This window comes from Podarcis melisellensis, assembly GCF_964234715.1.
Source record: "Podarcis melisellensis genome assembly, chromosome: 14".
Classification (NCBI taxonomy): domain Eukaryota; kingdom Metazoa; phylum Chordata; class Lepidosauria; order Squamata; family Lacertidae; genus Podarcis; species Podarcis melisellensis.
The window spans coordinates 19,793,799-19,816,228 of record NC_138546.1 but is presented as its reverse complement, the minus strand read 5'-3'; the positions used below and the strand labels follow the sequence as shown (position 1 = coordinate 19,816,228).

At 43.0% G+C, this 22,430-nt stretch overlaps 1 protein-coding gene across 20 annotated transcripts in view; it reads right to left on the bottom strand.

Annotated features, from left to right (window-relative positions):
- RBFOX1 (RNA binding fox-1 homolog 1) overlaps positions 1 to 22,430 on the bottom strand; it is a 1,444,762-nt gene that overhangs the window by 961,882 nt on the left and 460,450 nt on the right. For 2 of the 20 annotated variants that reach the window (XM_081887406.1, XM_081887410.1), the window contains exon 1: positions 5,073 to 5,326. The exons of 17 other annotated variants lie outside the window; for them this stretch is intronic. In XM_081887406.1, coding sequence (XP_081743532.1) covers positions 5,073 to 5,075 — 3 coding nt within the window. In that variant the 5' untranslated portion in view covers positions 5,076 to 5,326. Of the gene's footprint in view, positions 1 to 5,072; positions 5,328 to 22,430 lie in introns of those variants that run through there. One more of the 20 variants, XM_081887414.1, reaches the window with a different exon arrangement.

The window sequence follows — 22,430 nt, the reverse complement described above, 5'->3', positions numbered from 1 at the left end:
GATGTGAATATTGCCTATTGGAAATGCAGAGTGAAATTTCCTCAGGAATCTCTGCAGAAGCTACCTTTCAAAAGGGACTTGCACCGTAGATGTCCCTGATGGATTGTACCCTTTGAGTTTCATTGCACCAATGAAACATTTTGCTCATCTGGAAAGTACTGAACTTCCACAAAATTCCAAAGAAGAATCTTTTGAAGTATATATGCTATCTTGTCATCAGTTTATATCTCTAAATTGCAGCTCTGGGTCTACTGGTACTTTAAAAGGACTGACTTGCCCATAAATGTCTGTAACATGAATATTTATTTTTATATCACAGCAGCCAATCAATATATTCTATTTTTCACTTGTACAAACATTGTATCAGTATGTGTGTGTGTGTGTGTGTGTGTTACTATTTATTAAATATATATCCCACCCTTCCTCCAAAGAAGCCCAGAGCAGCAAACATGTCAATGTTATAAAAATACAATACAAACTTCTTAGAAGAGTGATATGTGTGTGTCCATATCCACACACACACACACACACACACACACAGAGAGAGAGAGAGAGAGAGGGGGGGGAATTCTGATAAGAACAGAGAAGGAAGTAGAAACTGTTTGTCTGTGTTCAGGAATGAAACTCAGTCAAGCAAATGCAATGGGTATTAATTCATTTTTTAAAGTTTGCAAATGATACATAATCAATTACCTTTTTCTACATTGTTTTAAGATTGCATTGGAATGAATGTAACTTGCATAAGCTAAGTAAATAGTGAAGCAAGTTGCATAACTTACATTAAATAGTGGACAGCAAGACAAATAACATAGTATCTGGCAATAATCAAACTGAAGCAGAATGGAAACAGCACTGATGTGTACAGCTCGAAACAGAAACATCCCTATTGCGCACACACTTCCCATTTTTAAACAGAGCCAATTAGCATTGCTTCTGCCTCTTGTTCTAAAGCAGTCGGCAATAATAAAGAGAAATACTTCTGAATCCTGAGTGCCCACTGGGCATCTACAATCTCCCCCCACGAAGGTGGGAGAGAAAGAGCAGAGCTTTGGTTTTAGGGCAGCTGTCAGTCTGTTTTCTTTTTGGAAAAACTTTTTGATTCTCAAATATTATTTTGAAAGTTTTATAAGTTTACAGTAGGATTCCCTTACTACATCTAAACCTTATCATACTTCTTCATGTCTGGATGCATTCAGTCTATTTCACCACTGCTGAAAATGTACTATTTATATTGCATTTACTTGCAAGTGGATGTAGTTCGGACCGGGAACATCATGGTAAGGTTTTGCTGTGGTAGAGGAGCAATGGTACAAGCTATAAAACTATCAAAAAAACATTTTGGGGTGCTCCACGCCTGGCTGCATTTGCATGAAGTGTGTCTCACTGTGTTCAGTTGCATTTACCCTCAGTTTGTTTATATGACTGCAGCCTTAGCAACATTAGAGCCAAGTATGTTACAAAAGGAACACTTTAACAGGCTATTACTGCAAACCACAGGCCACTCAAGCTTGCTATTAAAAGTGGCTCATCCCCAAGAATGCTCTCTTCAAGCCTTTTGTGGTTCATAAATACTGCCCAGTGGTTGCTTTAGAAAGCATTTTTCCATAAGGTTCCAATGCAAAGCCAGTTGGGTGGACTGAGCCTCAGAGAAGCACCTGATGATAGCCCTCACTCAGCAAGGAAGCTCCCCAAGCTGCTTCAAGGAAAGATGGAGTGAAAATGTAATCAGTTTGGTGATGTGAAGTTGCAAATGCACTGTTAATGGAATGCATAAATTAAATTGTATGCCACTACTTTATTTCCATTTGCAACTAAGTATGAATTAGTTGTGTTATTTTGTAACATCATGTGTTACCCAATCCAGTTTATTTTATTTGCAGCATTGCAATGCACAATAACAACTTCCATTGTAGTGAAGCAAAAACTGGCAATGAAATGTTGCTCATTTAAGTTATTCTAGATCTTAACTCTATCAACTGCGTATCTACTAGAAATGGTGCTCTTATACAGCACAGCGTATTTGCCTTTATTCCTGAAAATTGCAAAATTATTCATATGTGTTCAGTTTAGCAGAAGCAATTGTTTGCAGCAGAAGTCTTGCCTGTAAATACTTCAAGAGAGCACATTCACATGGCCCTACTGAAGTGATAAGTGATTTCTTGAAATGTTTACCATTCTATCCTATGTAGACTTAAGATTTCAGTCCTATGAACAGTTTCCTGGGAGAAAGTCACATTTAACTCAATGGTGCTTACTTGAGCAGGCATGCACAGGACTTTACCATCAGGCTTCTAAAATAAAATGCTCCCCACCCCCCACCCCCAAAAGACCCTTAGGTACAGCTAACCTTGTGCCAGAAGCTTCCAAAAAACTATCAGCAATTCAAATTAAAATAACCAGAAAAACTGAGCAACAATAAATATGCAGCAACTTATTGGGAGGGAAGGTAGATTTGTTAACCAAGAGGCAAGTAGCATTCTTAATAAATAAAAATTCAGTTCCACCTATTTCTTTGACATATCTCTGTACAGTGTTCGATTCTGTGGTATAACAACTTCCAAAATCAGATGCCCATAATATGTACTAGATGGCCCTTGGTCTTTTAAACATCCAAGTAATGACATGTTAGCAACTACATGGAATATTTCAAGTATTTAGAACACTGAGGCTGCAAACCTAACCCATTACATTTCAAAGTAAGTCCTACTGGATTCAACAGGGCTTCCTCCCAGGTAAGTGGGGTCAGGATTTCCCTAACCTTAATTTAATAGGAGTGCTTACAACAGCCTGGTAGAAATGACTGGTATTATTATTATCTCCTTATTGCAGATGGAGAGACTAATGCTGACAGAAAGCTGGTTTACCTAAGAAGGCTGACTTGGAGCAGAGGACTTAGAGCTCACACTGTATGGCTGGGGTAACAGAGTTCTAGACAAATATCATGTTCAATGGGTGCGTCAAAGCAAACAAGCATAGAAATCACTCCATAGTCGATCATGAATTTGTTCAGGGTTTTGAAATGTTTCTTCATTCAGTTTCTGTCCTGCGTATATATTTTTATTGTCAAACTAGCAACACTAAGAACTAAACAAAATAAAAAACTGTGTGTGTGTAAACAAACACAGTGTGTTCAGAATTCTCCATTACATTACAAAACATTTAGTGATCTTTCTATATCTATGAACATAAAACTTTGGGCATGATCCAGCCACATTTGAGCACACTTAAGTTCCATGTGGCTCTTGCATGAGAGGTTTAAAGATTTGCTAGCCTCTCCCACTGAACTCAGTGGAACTTGTCAGAGTTTAGCTTTGACTGGATCATGCTCTTAGTAATTGTGGGGAATTTTGGTTATCCTGAACTGTAAATGTAATGATCAACATTTAATTTGAGCCAAGCTGCATGCTCTACATGTTTGAATATGTTTCTTTAAAGGTCAATATTTATGTCAAACATGTTTCAGCAGTTGTCTGAATAACAGCCTGCCATGGAAACAAACATTCTCTGTAGTGCTTGCTTCTACAAAGGTTTCATTTGTCACACCACAAAACTCATGCCTCTCTGCCAAAGAAGTAAACCTGGGATGAATTGTAATCTGTAGCTTATATAGTATCATTTCAACTTGTAATGTGAACATATAAAGAAAAATGGCTAGGAAGCAGGAACAAGATGAAAAAAGGTCTGCTACAGCAGTATTTATTGAAAGCTTTTATACTTAGATACAATTTCTAGGGGGAAGCTAGAGAGCAGCAGTTCCATGCAGCTGCTAAAATCGCTTCTGATTTTTTCTTTCTTTCAAAAAATGGTCTAGATTTATTTTAAGAAATATGAACTGTTTTTCACATACACCACATTGGAACGATTTTGGGAACATATATTTTTACTACATCTTCCCTTTCAGAGCTCAGCATATGTGCAGTTGGAAACTAGCTATGCATCCCTTGGTACATGCTTATAAGGAATATGCCATGCATTTAATCGAATGCACAGGACTTTACAATAATTGATGCATTACTGCATTTTCATGCATTTTTATTTCCTGTTTGTGGTCCTGCACCCAAGTGTGCAACTGCTCGTCCTCATTATCATATCTTCCCACACACATTTATCTCTACATGCCCCCAGCATAAATAGCATAAACAGCTCTCCCAAACTCCTAGATCGAGGCAGGCAAAATAAATAAATAAATGCTGATTTATTACCAAGACAGTATGTAAATAGAACCTCCCTCCCGAATTTAAAAGCCATCTCCTTCAGGGACACCATGCCAATCCCTGCTCCTTCCCTTGCCCATGTCTTCTGTTTCAAAAAAAAAATTAACGATGTACTCAACCAACCAAAGGTAAGCAGCTCTTTAAAATCTCAGTGATGTTGCCATGAAAGAATAAAGCATGTGCTTATAAAAGCTCCCACAAATATCAACAGGACTGAAGAGTTCTCAGCTGCGCCTGTCCTTTCAGCACCTATGTTAACTACCAACCAGAACTTCCACACAAAAGCATAGTGTGTTTCCAGAACTTTGGGGCAGGGGGAACCAGTATAACTCTACCACAGATAATGGTGGGAAATGTAAAGCAAGGCTAAATATACCTTGGAGCAAAGTACTCCTAAGCAGCACAAAGTCACCGTAAGGTTCAAAGGCATTTTCTATCTATATATAAAGATTTAAAATGACAGTGCTGATGCTTATGCATCAGAACATCTGGTTATTATGTATACATGGTAGCTATCATGGGGGGGAAGAATCACATCTGGCCTAAAATCACTGATGAGGATGGGAGATGGGAAGGGTGGCCCACCCCCACTCCCAGACACCTCCTTGGAAAGAATATTGGCAACAAATAGAAACCTCTGGAAGAAGTTCCTTACTACAATCTAATTTAGCCACAAGCTGCCCCAGCACACCTGCGATGGGCTAAGCGGGCGGGGAGGAAGAGAAAGCGCAACACTTGGCTCGCCATTGGTCAACCAGCCCTTGCCCCGCCCCCTGCCCCTCCCTCTCTTAAAATGAAATTGAGGCCAAGTCTGCCTCTCCCCAAGCCCTCGCCAGCCAGGGGCCCACTTCCACCTACCATACAGAGAAGCGCGGGGCCCCCAATAAGTTCTCCGGGATCTTCTCTCCCGCTCTCTGTCCTCCCGTCGCGTCCAGATTCGTTGGCTGAGTAGAGTTGAAGATGGGCGAGAAGAAAGTTGGCGCCCTTCGCTTGCCGGGCAGAGAGTCCAACTCAGGCGAGGCGGAGGAGGGCCTGAGGGGGCGCAGGGCAGCGCTTCTCGCCTTTCCCCTCCTCCCTCAGGAAGGAGAAGCGCCGACTTCTCAGGTGCTTCCCCTCAGCGGCTTCTCTTCCTCCTCGACGGCGCGCGAGAGCTTTTTCCCGCGTTCTTTGAGGGGAAGGAGAAAACTTCGCTCGCCTCGCTCTGTTCGGCCGCTCGCGAAGTGGAACGAAGGAGAGGAGGAGAAAGAGAGCTGCGCTTGGGTGCGCGAGGTTGGGCGCCAAATAAAAAGCCCGTTAATAATAACAACAACAACAACAGTAACAATAATAATAAAATACGAAAGAGCAACGCACTCTGAGGCGCAGGAGCCGCCAAGCTGCCGCCTAGTCTGCGCGCACGCGCGGTTGTCCCCCTCCCCCCCCCTCGCAAAAAAAAGAAAATACTCTTTTTCTGAGGCGAGAGAGGATAGCCGAGAGGACTGCGGAGCTTGGGACGGTGGCGCGCGGGTGCGCGCGTGCGCGTGTGTGAGGGGTCGGCACCTCAAGAAGCTACTGAGGAGCCGTCGAGAAACACCTGGCTGGACTGGAGAATTATTTAAACAGCATGCATTCCCCCCTCCACCTCCTTCCTGGTCGTTCAGGCAATTCCCTTCCTGAGGAAGGCGTAACTAGCACCCCTCTCTCTCCATTATTTTTTTTTAAAAAGCCACCCCCGTCACGAAGGCAGCTGGCAAAGCTGCGGGGAGACAGGGAGGGAGAGAGCGCGCGCGCCTTTTGGAGCCGAGGGCGGCGCGTGCCGAGTCGGCGTCCGCGCGTGGCTCCTCCGAGGCTGGAGGGGTGTGTGTGTGTGTTAGATTGACTGAGGGGAGGGGGGTGGGATTCCCAGCTGAGGGAAGAGCTGACTTTGCCCGGCGGAATAGGGAGAAGAAGGGAGGCGCTGCTGTTGTGGCGGCTCTTCTCCCCCCCCTCCCCCAAGCCGGCGCTGCGAAGTGGCTCGGAGAGGGAGGTGACCTTCAAAGGGGGGGGGGCTGGGGAGATAGATGATGAAGTGTGTGTGGAGGCGGAGGCGGCTGCTGCGCGATCTGCGCGGCTTTTAGCACAGCCCACGCGCGAGGGTGGGGGGTGGGGAGAAATCGCAAAGCGAAACGGCCAGCGGGGTGGAGAACCTGCCCAGCTGAAGGAGCGGCGCGGATCGCAGCACCTTCCGCGCTCGGGGAGGGTGGCGTAAGTCTCGCCTGCCTCTTCTCTGCCTCCCGCCGACGCTTCTGCTGCCTGCCTGCCACCGGATCGGCTGTGTGCATGTTTACTCGGATGTAAACCCCCCCCATTTCGATCAATGGGCTTTACTCCCGAGGAAGCGTGTAGCCGATTCTCTCCGGTGGGGAGTTAAGATCCCGGCATCTGCGTCTCGCAACTACAAGTGTGGGTAGATGGATTTGGGGGGAAGCGAGGTTTTATTGGCAGGGGAGTTGGGAAGGAGAACCCACGATCATCAACAACAACAACACTACAGCGTGGAGGGTGGATTTGTTGGAGGGGGGGTTAGAGGATAACCCCCGTCCCCTCAACCGACCTTTATGCGATCTGTAGGCATTTTCTACCAAGACACAAACGCCCCGATGCTTAGCGTGTTCACAGGACACTTAGATTCGAGAAAAGCCTGTAAGAGTCCGGGAGATGGGCGTAAGTCATCCTGGCTCAACTCTTATGGAGTTTATTGCCGTCCCCGCCTCCCCCCCCCCCCCAACATACGAGAGGAGAGGGGTGAATCTCCCAACATTTATTGGAGGAAGGTGGGGTATTATAAGTCTGCACTGTTGTTGATCTATTACATTTTATCTGTTTATCTGCCCTTACCTAACAACACTCACAAGTTGACAATAGTAGCTGCGCAGAGGCTGAAAAGCACTTTTGGTTTCATGTGGTTGGGCAGGGGTTGTGTGCATGTGTCAACTAAGAGCACCTTTGATGTAAAGGTGCCTCCTTTTTAGAACACCCTTTTGCCAACCTAGTACCTTCCAGATGCTTAGGACTACAACTCCCATCAGCCCCAGACCTGGGGTTGATGGGAGCTTTAGCCCAAAACCTCTGGAGGTTTGGCAGCAGCAGTTTTAGTAGCTCATTGCTAACAGTAGCCTGGCACATAGTTGTGTTTTTGCAGGCATGGAGATTAAAGTGATGGGAAAAACCCTGCACCTGCTTAATTTCTGTTGTGTGGCACAGGAGCAGTCTGGGAGCAGGTAGTGGCAATCCTCTTTTGGAGCAGGGATTTTGAGGAAGCCATCCAATTACATGGTTTGAAAGTAGGAGTGAAGTCACTTCCAACTTGGCTCTGAAGAGGGGAGGAGAGAAAGCTATTTCTATACACAGCCAGAATCTGGACTTTAGTTGGGTCAGAGTTAGTGAAATATAAAGTCACTTAAAAGAAACTTTAGGAAATTATGAAAGATAAATACAAACTAATAATAATCTTCCTTTATTTTCTTTCATCTGTACAAAAGCATAAAATCAAACCTCCCACCACCATCAATTAGCAGGACTGTAAATGCATACAATTTTCAGTGATTTTTCCCTCCGTTGTTTAATTATAAACCTAGAAAATTATACTTAATTCCTAGTTCTGTAAATATTCAGGTGTGAGAGTAGTTACTAGTCATGAATAATCACAGGAGAATTAAATGAAACTAGTCTCTTGGGTAAAGGCAATCCCCTACTTCAGTAACACCAGTGTAGGTGCCTTGAGAAATGAATAAATTGAAAGATTGTGCAAGCAATAAAATATCCCTTGTGGAGGAGGTTGCCTGTTGGATCTCCATGTGACTCACTGTTCTGACATTGCTGCTTCCCAATTAGCCTCCAGTCGGAGGCACATAATTCTGCCACATCTTTGTATTGGTTGTACTGGGCAGCTAACAATTCTCTTTCATTTATTTATTTTTTACCAAAAAAAAATCATCTTGGCTTTGAGTAGCTTCACAGGAATTAAATCTTTATATTTCAACTACCTTTTGTCCCCACCCTGCACTCAGCTCTCACCTGTGGCTCCTAGAAGCTATCAGCATGTGACAGTGGCCACACCCAGGGAAACAGCTTTGAAGCTAAACAAGGTGATTGTAGCTGATGGGTCTCAAACCACTGGTGAGTTAGGAAATTCTCTTGCATGTGAATACAGGCTCTGGTGGATTGGACAGATGAGACCAATAGTGGGTCCAGCAGTCAAGAAGGTGGTTTCTGTACATGCTGCAGAGGGAAGTGAGGGGCAGATGGGGCTCATCACCCTAACCTGGGAAGGGAGCCCATCTAGGAGAAGGAAAACTGATCCTAGACCTCTGCTGCCTTGTGGGATATCTGCAGGAGAAGAAAGGTTGAGGAGTAAACCCTACAGAAATCTAGAGTGGAGTCCCCAAGACAATTTAACGGCACCTTTTACACCCCCTTCTGGCAATCCCTTCAGCCAAGCAGGTGCCAAATGGCCAAGGCTCGCATCCCTTTGGTGCCCCTAATGCAGTGCTTTGCCTCCACACCAGAGATGAACTCCATTGTCTCTTGAGACAGAGGAATTCAGCAATTGGACAGCTCCCTCATACAAGATGCAAAACCCCAGCAACTATTCTTTCAAGCAGGGATTGAGAGCAAGGGGCTGTGTAGGTGCTGCTGGACAGCTCCCGTCATTCCTAACTATTGCTTATGTGGGCTTGGTTTGCAGGGAGCTGAAGTTGAACAGCATCTGGTTTTCCACCTCTGACCTAGCCTGCACAGCCAGTGTACAGACCAATTCTATGCATATGTCTGCAAGCAAGTCATATTGAATTCAGCTGAACTTTCCATCAGTAAGTGTGCAAAAGATTGCATATTACTTGTGCTCTCTGTGAGAAGTCTTCCACTCTAGAGTGTGCATACTGCATACCTGCCTGTGACCATTTAACGGGGTTCTACTTTCCCCACTCCAAGTGAGTCCATAAAATTTGTTCTGCAACCAACCATTATCCGACTTGGGAGTTCTCACACTTTACCATTCATTTTATCTCCTAAATATTTTGCATTTTTAAAAGTTGCTGCTCTTTCTGCAGCTTCTAGATGGGAAGACTTGCAGAGGGTGGCCAAGTGATTTGCTCAGCATTAAGGCATAGCCAGGTCTGAAAAGTCTCCTAGGGATGTGTGAAAGGCAAGTTTCTAAATAATAAACACCACCAGGAAGCTAGTGGCTTAGAAAATAAGGGGTCTATTATCCTCTTAATTCAGAAGCATAACTCCCATGATGTTAATGGTGCACCACATAAAAGAAAGAGCGTGGGCCCTAAATTATTATGCTGTACATTAACTAACTTAAGTCACAAATGCATCACACAGAGTTGAGTACACAAGGGTTGCAACATTAGCATCTCAGCAGACACACAGCTTTGTTTATCTGTCACTTAAAACCCTGAAAACAACATACAAGTTTTAGAATTCAGCACTCCTGAGCTGCTAAAGACTTGTGTTCCTTTTAGAGTCTATGAAATGTATGGAGAGAGGAAGAGAGGTGAGCTGAATGAGGAAGTAAGGTAGCGCTTACCAGTAAGGTTTCAAATACTCATTGATACCTGACCAGTAAACTAATTAAATGTTGTATGATGTAATGGTTAGAGAACCAAACTAGGGGTGGTATTCAATGCTAGCCCTACTTAGAGTAGACCCATTGAAGTTATGGCTAACCTAGGTTCATTAATTGCCTACTCTGAGTTTGACTAACACTGGATACACGCCTAGGGCTGCAAAAGCAGACATGAGCTCAAATTCGCACTCAGCAATAAGAGCTCACTGGACAACCTTAAGCCAGTCACTATCAGTCTAAGCTACTCTGCAGGGATGCTGAGAAAATTAAACCCTTTATGCAATCCTGAGCTATTGGGGTCCTGTAAAGTCTATCAAGAGGGGACAATCACAAAGGACAGCTGGTATGAAGCTGCAAAGTTTTTAAAAATTGTACAAGCAAAAAACCAAATACTTGGTCACCTCTTAATTATTGTACAATAAGAAAGAAATAAAAACTTCATCCCCACCCCAAAGGAGTAGTCAGGAATGTGAAACGCTTTTCCCACAAACAGCTGCTAGACCTGTCTGTCTGCAATTTGGCATTCTGGAGGTCTCTTGTGCCTATAAATGCCATCCACTTTGGCCAAAAAGGGGGAAAAAATCAATTGTAAGATTCTCCATTACAGTGAATGGGGAAACACATTGTTTCCTTTATGCAGGAGGAGCTCAGACCTCAAAACACAGACTGAAGTGGAAAGAGCAAAAAGTGATTAAGAAACAGATTACAAAATCATTAGTCACACATACAGACATAAGGTGAATCGTGCAGCCTGTGCACACCCCTACTATCCAATAGGGATACAGGTGGTGCTGTGGTTCAAACCACTGAGCCTCTTTGGTTGCTGATCGGAAGGTTGGTGGTTCGAATCCGCACAATGGGGTGAGCTCCCATTGCTCTGTCCCAACTTCTGCCAACCCAGCAGTTCAAAAGCACACCAATGCAAATAGATAAATAGGTATCACTGCAGCGGGAAGGTAAATGGTGTTTCCGTGTGCTCTGGCACTCGTCACGGTCCTCTGTGTGCCAGTAGTTTAGTCATGCTAGCCACATGACTCTGAAAGCTGTCTGCAGACAAATGCCGGCTCCCTCGGCCTGAAAAGCAAGGTGAGTGCCGAGTGTTAAGTCTTTTGACTGGACTTAACCATTCAAGAGTCTTTTACCTTTACTACCCAGTAATAATGCTAACAGTACAGTAGGATAGATAGCAATGTATTTTAGCCTCTTGTGTGCCTGCTGAACGTTGGGTAATCTGTACTTTGCCTTATGTAGCAATCTGATTGGAGCATTAAAGCCTTTAGCAGAAATAGAGCTGAGAGTTCGAGTTCTTCAGCTGGCGGTGAGGGCCAGGACACAAGCTCTTCATAATCCCTTTGCTAGCTTGTCCCCAATAGGGGAAAGAAAACCTTATCTCTGCAGATCTAATGTTACACAGTATAATCCACACTCGGGGGCATGAAGCAAAAAGGGTTTGATCTTCTCATTTAGACATCAAAACAGTTAATTAAAGATTATATGAGAATGCAGAAGGGTTCATGGTGCGCCACTCACAGTTGCTGATTAAGAAAAACCTTATTCTCACCAGGAAATGTGCTGGTAATTGCTGGGAGAGTTACAAGTGCTAGATTGAAGCCTTTAAAAGCCATTAACAGACATCTTTCCAGCACAAGGAAAACAGGTAAACAAGTTAATATGCAAGATGAAGCATTGTTACAGAATTATCTGGTGGCCCCATTATAAGAACACAGGGCTGCTTGTTATTTCTGGAAAAGGAACTTGCTTCACCAGACTCTTCAGTTTGCTAGGGATACTGTAGAGTTGGAAAAGGTTTAGAAAAGGACAGCTAAAACGATCAAGTGGGTTGGGAGTGACTCTCCTATGAGAAACGATGGCAGCATTTGGGGCTTTTTAGTTTAGAGAAAGGTGAGTAAGAGGTGACACGATAAAGGTGTATAAAATTATGTTTGGTGTGGGGGAAGTGGCTACAGAAAAGTTTTTCCTGCCTCTTTCATAACACTAAATCTCATGGACATCCAGTGAAGCTGAATAGTGGATAATTCAGGACAGATAAAAAGAAATCATTCTTCACACAGTGCACAGTTAACTATGAAAGTTGCTCCCACAGGGGGTAGTGATGGCCACCAACATGGATGATTTTTAAAGAGGATTGGACAAACTCATGGAGGCTAAGACTATCAGTGGCTACTAGGCACAATGGCTATGCACCAAACATAACACAGTAATGCTTTTCAATACTCTTGTGCTCAGGTCTTACGTTCTCAGGCCCTACTTTCCCACAGACATCCGGTTGGCCATTGTGAGAACAGGATGCTGGACTAGATGGGCCATTGCTCTGGTCCAGCAGGCTGTTATTTTGTTAGATTTGTCTAGGAGGCTTATTGGCCCACAGCTCACATTCTTTGACAGTGCTGGCTCCATGATAGGGCTGGGGGAAGAATTTGTTTGACACGTTTTTCACAGTGGACCGATCCGATGCTTCTGAACTTGCTTGTGGATCGGAACACAACTCCCAGTCAGAGTGTGCACTTCTCCAAACGCAATGCGTTTGTGGTGTGAGTGCAAAAAGCATGCCTAAAATTACGTAAGAGATGCGGGAAGAGATGCAGAAAGTGCAAAATGTTCATTTTACAGGCATATACATGGAAGAGCATTAAAAAGTGTGTATTCTATGTACACAGGATGCACAAAATGGGTCAGAATGGGATGCAGTGTGATGGAATGGGTTGATGGTTGATGCCAGCAAGACTCAAACGGAATGGAATTAGCTGCTCAGATAAGCCTTGCTTCAAGTTAATGCTTGCTATGCCATTACAGCCTGGGCCAATGCATGTTTACCCAGGAGTAAGTCATGGTATTCTCCTGCCCACCTAGCAGTTTGAAAGCACGTCAAAGTGCAAGTAGATAAATAGGTACCACTCTGGTGGGAAGGTAAACGGCGTTTCCGTGTGTTGCCCTGGTTCGCCAGAAGCGGCTTAGTCATGCTGGCCACATGACCCGGAAGCTGTACGCCAGCTCCCTTGGCCAGTGAAGTGAGATGAGCATCGCAACCCCAGAGTAGGCCACGACTGGACCTAATGGTCAGGGGTCCATTTACCTTTACCTTTAAGTCATGTTATTCTTAGGTAATCCTGTAAATTTCCCCCCTTAGCCACTAGACAATGGCAGTTCGTTGATAATAGATGAAGTTACAAATGAAGCAAAATGCATCCATAGAAAGCTAAAACAAAAACACTAGTCACTAATCCCGGCATCAAGCATATCCTTTACATCAGTGATATTTTGCCGTGTGTGTGTGTGTGTGTGTCACAGGGAGGGAGGAATCATGAATTACAAAGGAAATAATTCAGTCTAAAGGTCTGTGAACAAAAAAAGCATTATATTTAAAGCAGGGGCTCTCCACTTGGTTCTGACTTTTGACAGGGTCATTTCAGCAGTGGTTCCCTGCTGAAATGGAATGCCCTCCATCATGAGGTACAGCTGTCTTCATCATTATTAACTAGTGTAGGGAGCAGTGGTCAAATGTGATGGGAGTTGTAACCTAACAACAACTGGGTAACCAAGGCTGGACCAGCCTTCTCCTTGGGATAGGCATCCCCAACCTTTGGCCCTCCAGATGTTTTGGACTACAATTCTCATCTTCCCTGACCACTGGTCCTGTAAGCTAGGGATCATGGGAGTTGTAGGCCAAAACATCTGGAGGGCTGCAGGTTGGGGGTGCCTGCCTTGGGAGGAAGGGGAAGAACAATGGCCAGGGAAAGGAAAAGATGGCAGTGAGGACATGAGCATTTGAATCTCCTCTGACATTTGAGTTAACTGCTTAAAGGTGGTATTCAGTGCTACCCTGTCTCAGTCTGACATTGCTAACTTGGGCTTATTAATTTCAGTGGGTCTACTTTGAGCAGTACTTAGTTGACCACAACCCTGAATACTGGTTATGGAGGGGACACAGTAAATACGGTTTGGATCTGTACCTGTTCTCAAACCTACTGATAAACAATTTTCTTTTTTTAGGTGGCCCTCCCTTCAACCTAATGCTATGAGAGAAGGAGAACATTTTTCTTTTTCTCCCTATATATAGTTATCAAATTTGCAGACTTCTCCAAAGCCAATGTAAATGCATTTACCCAACAAGGCAGTTCAGTGCAAATGTGCTAGAGAGCATATTGAACTACTTGTAATGAAATGTACAACCTTAAAAACAAGTAACGTGTATTTGTGGGAGCTGCTGAACGGGGTGTTTTTTTTTTTTTTTGGTGGTGGAGGGTTGTTGTTACTGTTTTATCTTTCTCTCTCTGTGTGTGTGTGTGTGTTAAAAACACTTCATAAATCTCCACAAAAAATACCTATTGCCTTTCAACCATTAATATATTTAGCTGTTTATTTATAAGCATGATATCTTGTGCTCCAGATAGTTCTAAAAATAGAGCATTGCCAGGAAATTTAAATCTGGATGGCCTTAAGCATTATATAATCTCAAATAGAACCATTGCAATCAATAGGACTACTTTCATGTGTGAGGTTGTGTTTAGTCTACAGACCAAACACACTTACAGAACAATACTGTGGTCTCTGGCAAGGCATCACAGGTGGCAAAGGATTACTTGGTTACATAGGAATAAATTCTAGTGGAGCAGCCATGGTGCACGGCAATCCTGGTAAGTAAAAAGAGAAGGTACAGAACCTGAATCTACTTACATTCCTTTCCTTTCACTCTCCCCTCTTTTTTAGTTGTGTTGTAAGCCTCCGGGCAGGGACCAACTGGCTTTTTTTCATTTCGCACAATGCCTAGAAAACTTGAGGGGTTTTTTTTACAGATGAAAAACAGTAGCTGCAGAGAATAGTGCCTCAACCCAGCTTTCTTTAACCTGGTGCCCTCCAAATGTTTCTGGACTAAAACCATCATCCAGCACCAGGCAGAAATCTTGTGATAACCTAAACAATAATGAATCGCTTAATAATAGAATAAAAAGCCCTGCTGGATCAGATCAAACGCCAAAGTACTCTGGCATCCTGTTCTCACAGTGGCCAACAATATGCCCATGGGAAGCCTTCAAGCAGGATTTGAGTGCAACAGCACTCTTTCCACTTGTAATTTGCAGCAACTGGTATCCACAGGCATAACACCTCCAACAATGGGGGTAGAACATAGCCATCAAGCCCAGTAGCCTCCAGGAATTTGTCTAACCCTCTTCTAAAGCTATTATTTGCATTTACTAAGGAAAGGGTAATAGAATGGAATTCATTGTGACTTGTTTCCAAGTAAACCAGAGTAGGATCATGCTCCCTGACTGCTAGCAAGCAAACCACAATGAGGTGAACACTATATATCATTTCCTCTCATCTCGCCTTGTCCACAAACCTTGCAAAATAACCCATAAGTGCAAAATTCTAGTCATCCTAGCAAATACATGTCACTATCCAAACACAATGTTTTTTCAGGAAATTGTTTGTTAGGCAAGCATTTGCATAACGAGTCAACAATTTCCATTGATTCCTATCGGAAAATGTATAATGCATTCCCAAACATGGAATTTCAACCCCCAGGAAAAACTCAAGAAAACCCCCCTGAAACCTTGCAAAAGGCACACAAGGAAAGAAAAAAATGTTCTCTTATTTGTTCAATCTTCCCCTCCCTCCCATCATTGTTTCTGGCAAATCGGCTGCTGTGGACTAAAAACCCCACAAAAATTAAGCCTGGTTTAAGGCTGCTTATTTCTGGGTAACTTCTAGTTTAGATTACTGCAACATGTTATATGTGGGGCTGCCTCTGCAGACACTTTGAGAAACTTCAGCTGGTGCAGAATTCAGCAGCCAGGTTGCTCACCAGTGCAAGATATATCATATAGTGCCAGTCCTGGCCCAACTGCACTGCCTGCCAATTAGCTTCCAGGCCCAAGGTGCTAGTTTCAACCAATAAAGCCAAGACCATCTGGGCTGTGAGACCTGGCAGACCTGCTCCCTGCCTTGTAGGCCTTTCCCCACATGCCTGGGAGGCTGAGGCCCTGACTGACTTCTTCTGCAAACACCGAGGCTGCTGAACAGAAGCTTTGGTTGGAGTATTGTTGAGGAGTGGTGGTTGGTGTTGTTAATGTTGATTTTAAAAAAATATCTTTATTTTGGATCTGATTATTTAAATGGAAATTGTTCAATTTGGTTCTGTAGTTTTTGATGTTTTCTTTACTGTTTATGGCCACTTTTGTTATGTTTGAAGTTATGTATTTTTTTATAAGTTGGGATGCAGGTAGTGCTATGGTCTAAACCACTGAGCCTAGGGCTTGCTGATCAGAAGGTCAGCAGTTCGAATCCCCACGATAGTGTGAGCTCCTGTTTCTCGGTCCTAGCTCCTGCCAACCTAGTAGCTTGAAAGCATGTCAAAATGCAAGTAGATAAATAAGTACCGCTCCGGCGGGAAGGTAAATGGCATTTCCATGTGCTGCTCTGGTTGGCCAGAAGTGGCTTAGTCATGCTGGCCACATGACCTGGAAGCTGTATGCTGGCTCCCTCAGCCAATAAAGCAAGATGAGCACCGCAACCCCAGAGTCGTTCGCGAATGGACCTAATGGTCTGGGGTTCCTTTAGCCTTTACCACGGTTGTAACTTTGGAAAGATGGTGCATGCAAATAAAATGATTGATTGATCTGATTAAATGGCTCAGGACCACAATACCTCACGAACTGACCTGGATCCTGCAATCATCATTTGGCGCCCCTTTTTCATATGCCTCCTCCATAAATGGTCTGGAGGGTGGTAACATGAGAATGAGGCTTTCCTGTGGTGGTTCCCTGCTTGTGGAATGCTCTCCCCAGAGAGGCTCATCTCACACCTTCATTACATATCTTTAGTCACCAAACAAAAACACTCCTCTTTTCCCAGGCCTTTTTTAAATTAGCCTTTTAAACTGGGCAGTGGGAGTGTTCTTGTTCTTGTTTGTTATTTTGGTATGTATTATTTTTTTATGTTGTAAATGACCCTGTGATCTTTGGATGAAAGGTGGCATAGAATGAATGAATGAATGAATGAAATGTTTATTTGTAGTCTTACACACATGTATGACTGTTTCCAGCAGTTCTCAACCTGTGGGTCCCCAGATGTGGTTGGACTACAACTCCCATCATCCCTGAGCTCTGGCCTTGCTAGCTAGGGGTGATGGGAGTTGTAGTTCAACAACATTTGGGGATCCACAGGTTGAGAAAGGCTGGTTTAGAGCCTGGGTAGGCAAACTAAGGCCTGGGGGCCAGATCTGGCCCAATTGCCTTCTAAATCCGGCCCGTGGATGGTGCGCGAATCAGCGTGTTTTTACATGAGTAGAATGTGTCCTTTTGTTTAAAATGCATCTCTGGGTTATTTGTGGGGCCTGCCTGGTGTTTTTACATGAGTAGAATGTGTGCTTTTATTTAAAATGCATCTCTGGGTTATTTGTGGGGCTAGGAATTCATTCCTTTCCCCCAAAAAATATAGCCTGCCCCCCCACAAGGTCTGAGGGAAAGTGGACTGGCCCCCTGCTGAAAAAGTTTGCTGATCCCTGGTTTAAATACCTGAATCTATGGCATGCCTACCAAAGTTTGGGGACTAATTCCTCATGTTTGGATAAATGAAATTTTGTATAATGAGCATTTGGATAGCAGTACCTACGTCTGGGGTGGTCTTACAAAGCAGTGCAGTCATTTACCTTAGTAGGAATATTAGTAATATAGTCACAGGCCTTATCAAGTGGATTGTAGAGGGGCACCCACATATTTTTTAAATCAACTGGATATACCACTGTGCACCACAGCCTTGTGAATACAAATGATTCCAGCTCCATGTTATCCTTAAGAGTCTTTCATTTTTTTTACCAGCTTCTGTATATCAATATCTAGAAAAATAGAGGGTTTCTAAAAATGCTAATAGTTTGCAGATTACTGTAATTTGATGTAATTTGATGTGATTCAGTTTGACTCCATCTGACTAATGGTTTTGTTATGAGTGACGAGGTTAAAGCGAGTGCAGTTTGCAAATAAAACTGCAGGACTACAAAAAAAAATTATCATATAGTTCTACTGTGTCCTTCTATGGAATTTAATGCTATGAAATTATGACAGAGGGTACAAGCAACAACTGTAATGATGTTCTCACACTTTCCTCCCTCCTATTTGTGACAGTTTCTTGATTTCATAAGAACACGCAAAGAGCCTTGCTAAATCATCCCAAAGCCCAATTACCATGACTATAATAAGCAATAAATTTATTAAGTGGTCCACCAACCCCTTCATGTACTCATCAGTACATAAGAAGAAACTGCTGAATCAGCCCAACAGCCCATCTCTTCCAGCACAATGTTCTTACAGTGGCCAACCAGATGCCCCAATGAGAAGCCTACAGGCAGGACCTGAGGACTACAGCACTCTTTCCACTTCTTATTCCCAAGCAACTGGTCTTTTGAGGAATGCCACCTTTGCTACTATAGAGATATCATAGCACCTCAGGGCATGGCCATGGGCAGTTGAGTGGCATGTTAGGGATGGACAGGTCTGTAAATGATGATTTCTCTCCATTTATCATTTTTTTCCTAATTCTAGAATCCTCAGGAATATTCACCAGCACTCTGGTGCTCATTTCTCCTAATATAAATGCTTTTTGTAAGCCATTTTGCCTATCACACAAACTTTGCAGTGTTTTTCTAATTCATGCATGTTATTTTCACTAATACATGCTTGTATTGCATACAATAACCCCACCCCTTTTCACACATTTTATCGCTGGAGAACTGCATCAGAAAATTCAGAGAAGTGCAAATTTCAAAGTAACACATAGCTGAATTATGGAACTCATTCTCACAGGGAGGTAGTTATGACCACCAGCTTGGATGGCGTTATGAGAGGAACAGACAAATTCATGGAGGAGAAGGTGATTAGCCATGATGGCAATGCTTTGCCCCCAAAGTCAATAAACAGCAATGTTTCTAGATACCAGTTACTGCAAACTGTAGGGTGGAGAGTGCTGCTGTGTTCTGGTCCTCTTGATATCCCATAGGCATCTTGTTGGCTACTGTGAGACCAGGATGCTGGACTAGAAGGTCCATTGGCCTGACCCAGCCATCTCTTATTTTCTAAAGATAGTGGCATTTGCATATAGTTTCGTGAAGTGCATATTAGATAGTATCGCACTGAAATGCAAGCTAAAGTTTCCACTCTTTCCAGTTTCCAATTAGTGTATAAGAAATCACATCTCCAGAGATGGGATGATGGCCTTGGACACATCTAAGGTTGTATTAAAGACCACGCAAAGGCAAGTTAGGAATTACTGGATATAGTGACACAGTTGACACAGAGACTGAGTGGTCTGTGCTGCAAGACAGGCCTTCTTTCCTCCTCCAATAACCGGTGACAAAAGAGTCACCTCAGTGGGGTTTTCATTACACACTAAGACAGCGCCAGCATATTCCATTTATCCAGTCATTCATCTCCGCCGGCATGAGAGAAGCTTTAGAAAATTAAGAGCAGCTGAAACTATATCACACGGCAGAAGAGTTGAAGGCGTTGTGAGAAGAATCACTGTATGCAGCATATTTAAAGACCAAAAGCTGATCAGTGCTGAAGGAAGCCCAGAAATATATTGTTTCATTGGAGAATTCTTTAAGCAATTCATTTCATCAGCAATTCTAATAGCTCAACATGATAAAAAGAGGGGTGGGTGGGTTGTGTGGGGTAGGTTTAGGTTTCCTCTTGGCATCTTGTGAATGAAAGGGGCATGGTATGATGTAATGAAGATTCTGGTGGAGAGGGAGATGCAGGGCCTTAATGAGAGCTGGCTGGGGAATGGTTTCAGGTCAGTGGTAGAGCCCCCACTTTCCCTATAAAAGGCTGCAGGTTCAATCCCATGTAGGCCTGGGAAAGACTCCTGTTTGTCACCTTGGAGAGCTGCTGGCAGTCAGTGCTGACAGTACTGATCTGGGTAGATCTGTTCCTACTCTTACTTCTGTTTCAATATGGATAGAATTGCATGGCTATCTTGATTATGAACCTCAGGCTTCACAATGGCAACTCCTGCTACCACTAAAAAAAATGTGCAGTGCCTACCTATATTGTCACTGAAGAGCTGAATGTTTGCTAAATGTTGGGCTACGGCATCAGCAACATTCTAGCCGTAAGCTTTTTGACATTGCTCAAGGAAAAACCCACCATCTATTATTCCGCCCAAAATACAAAGGTCAAATGTTATTAATTAACACAGCCACACAATTCACTGGAGCTAAATGGTTGTTCTTAAATAGCTCTTTGATTGAGAACTGATGCCTCATTAATCTTAAAACACAGCAATTTGAGAACATCACTAAAGTCAAATAGAATTATGACTGACACTGTGGGCAACACCATTTGCCACTTGCAGGAATGGGCTCACTCTCTAGAATCTTTTCTCAAACAGTCAAATGACACTGTTTTAATGGTACAGTAAGATGAGCTGGTTCTGCCATGAGGTTGACCGAAGCAATGGATGGAGTAATCAACAGTTTAGTAATATATTATACTATTACTAATAGTATTATTCTATTTTGTATTAGCTAGAAATATTAAGCTGCTGTATGTAAGTAAGGAAGTTTGTTTAGGGATTACAGGGTTAATTTGTTAACCCTGACCTGTTTGGGGATCAAACTAGAAGGTAAGCACTGAAGATGTGTGGATTGGTACATATTCTATCTATCTGAAGTTGGGAATTACATTCCTTTAGCTCCCATGAACTTTTATGTAGTTTTAATTAAAGTTATATTGTGCCCTTCCTCCCAAAGGATCCTAGCTTGTGGATTCAAAGTCACATAGCCAGGCGCTGTACCTGGGAATAACTGCCTTTGAGAGAGCAGATGAAGGCAGGGGCTCACAAGGGCAATATATATATATATTTGCAAATAAATAAATGCATTATTGGAAACAGCATACAAATGATATAGATATCAATGGGAACAACATCATGGTCTTCCTTTATTCTCTGTCCTTGCAAGGTTGGGGGAAGGGAAGGTTCCTCCAGGCATCATCAATGGGAATTTATAGACCTCAGGAATATTTCCCTGCCCCTCTGAATGTTCTCAATGGGCTCTGCATGTCAATATTCCTTTCCATTATCTTCACCACTACAAAACTGAAGCACAGGAAGGGAAGAAAGGTGATGCTTCTTTACAAGAAAAACACAATGTTCCCATCTCACTCTCTGTCATTGGCAACTTATGCATATTTATCATGCACATAAGGAGGAGGGGCAGCAGGCTGGCACTGGAGAGAGTCTCACTCGTGCAATGTCTGGGGCAGGTGATGTAGAGTATTCATTTTAATTCCAAGGGACAAACCCCTCTGTCTTGCTGGAATAGCAGCCAGTTGCCAGAAAGAGACTCCTCTATCAAGATTTGCCTACAGACACGTATTGAAACATACGTTGTTGTTATTTTAAGTGAATTGGAATTGATATTTAATGCAGCACACACACACACACACACACACACACACACACACACACACTTATCTCCACTTGCAGCTGAACAACAGAAGGAGCAGTAAACAGCAAATATTAGGGGGTGGGGAAGAAATTAGACTGAGTTTATATTTAAAGGTGAACCTGTTCAATTCACACTTTCCAAAACAATACACGAACCAAAACATAGCCAGCTTTCATAATTCACACTTCTCCAAATTTTGCAGCGCAGTTCTCCAACCAAGTAATTTGTATTAAATGCATAGACTGTTGTTTTTTTTAAAAAAAAAAAATACACAGATGCATTGTATTGGGCAAAATCGCTTTGCAAATATGTGCACAAATGGGAAACATTTGCACTGAAATGCTGGTGGATTTTTACTAGGGCTTTTTAAAAAAGATGCAAATAGGCATGCAAATGTGGCAAACTGATCTGGAAAAATGAGAAACAGAGAGAAATGAAATCAGATTCAACCATAGCTCTCTCCCTCTCTCTTCCCACTGTATAGTCACACTTGCTGGTTAAGGATTGTATTGAACCTTAATCATACTCTGAATGGACCAATTGAAATTAACAGCCATGATTAAATTGTAGCACCTTCTGCTTGTGGTTAACGCTTAGCTGGAATGAAATATTCAACGCAGCAATAGAGAAATTAAAATAATAATTTATTTGTCAGACAAATAAATGAGAGGCTCAGTGGTATACGGTTACCAAGCTCTGGCCTGGCCTCCTGCCATTCTGGCCAGCACTTATATTCCCTTAATCCAGCCCCCTTTGCTCCTCCTGTGGCTGCCTCTGTCCAATCAGCCTGGTTGAAATTCCTATTGGTTGTTTGCTAGAACCAATCACAATAGATACACCCATATCCTCCTGTCCTTATATGGAACACAAAGAGCTATATATTGTTACATCTATAAATGACAAATAAGTAATAATATATCTTACATGTGTCTCAACAAGGAATCTTAATTACCAGCTCACCTCTTGCCCTCCTTGCCCTATTGCCTTCTAAAACAAATGGTTAATCTTAAATTTTTATCTTCAACAGATGTCAAGGATCTTGAGTTCACATCAACATTGAAAGATCTCCTTCATTGAAGGTTTCTAAACAAATGCCTGACAACTATATATCAGGAGTGCTCGATGGCGTCTCCTGTCTGGCAGGGGGCTGGGCTCATTT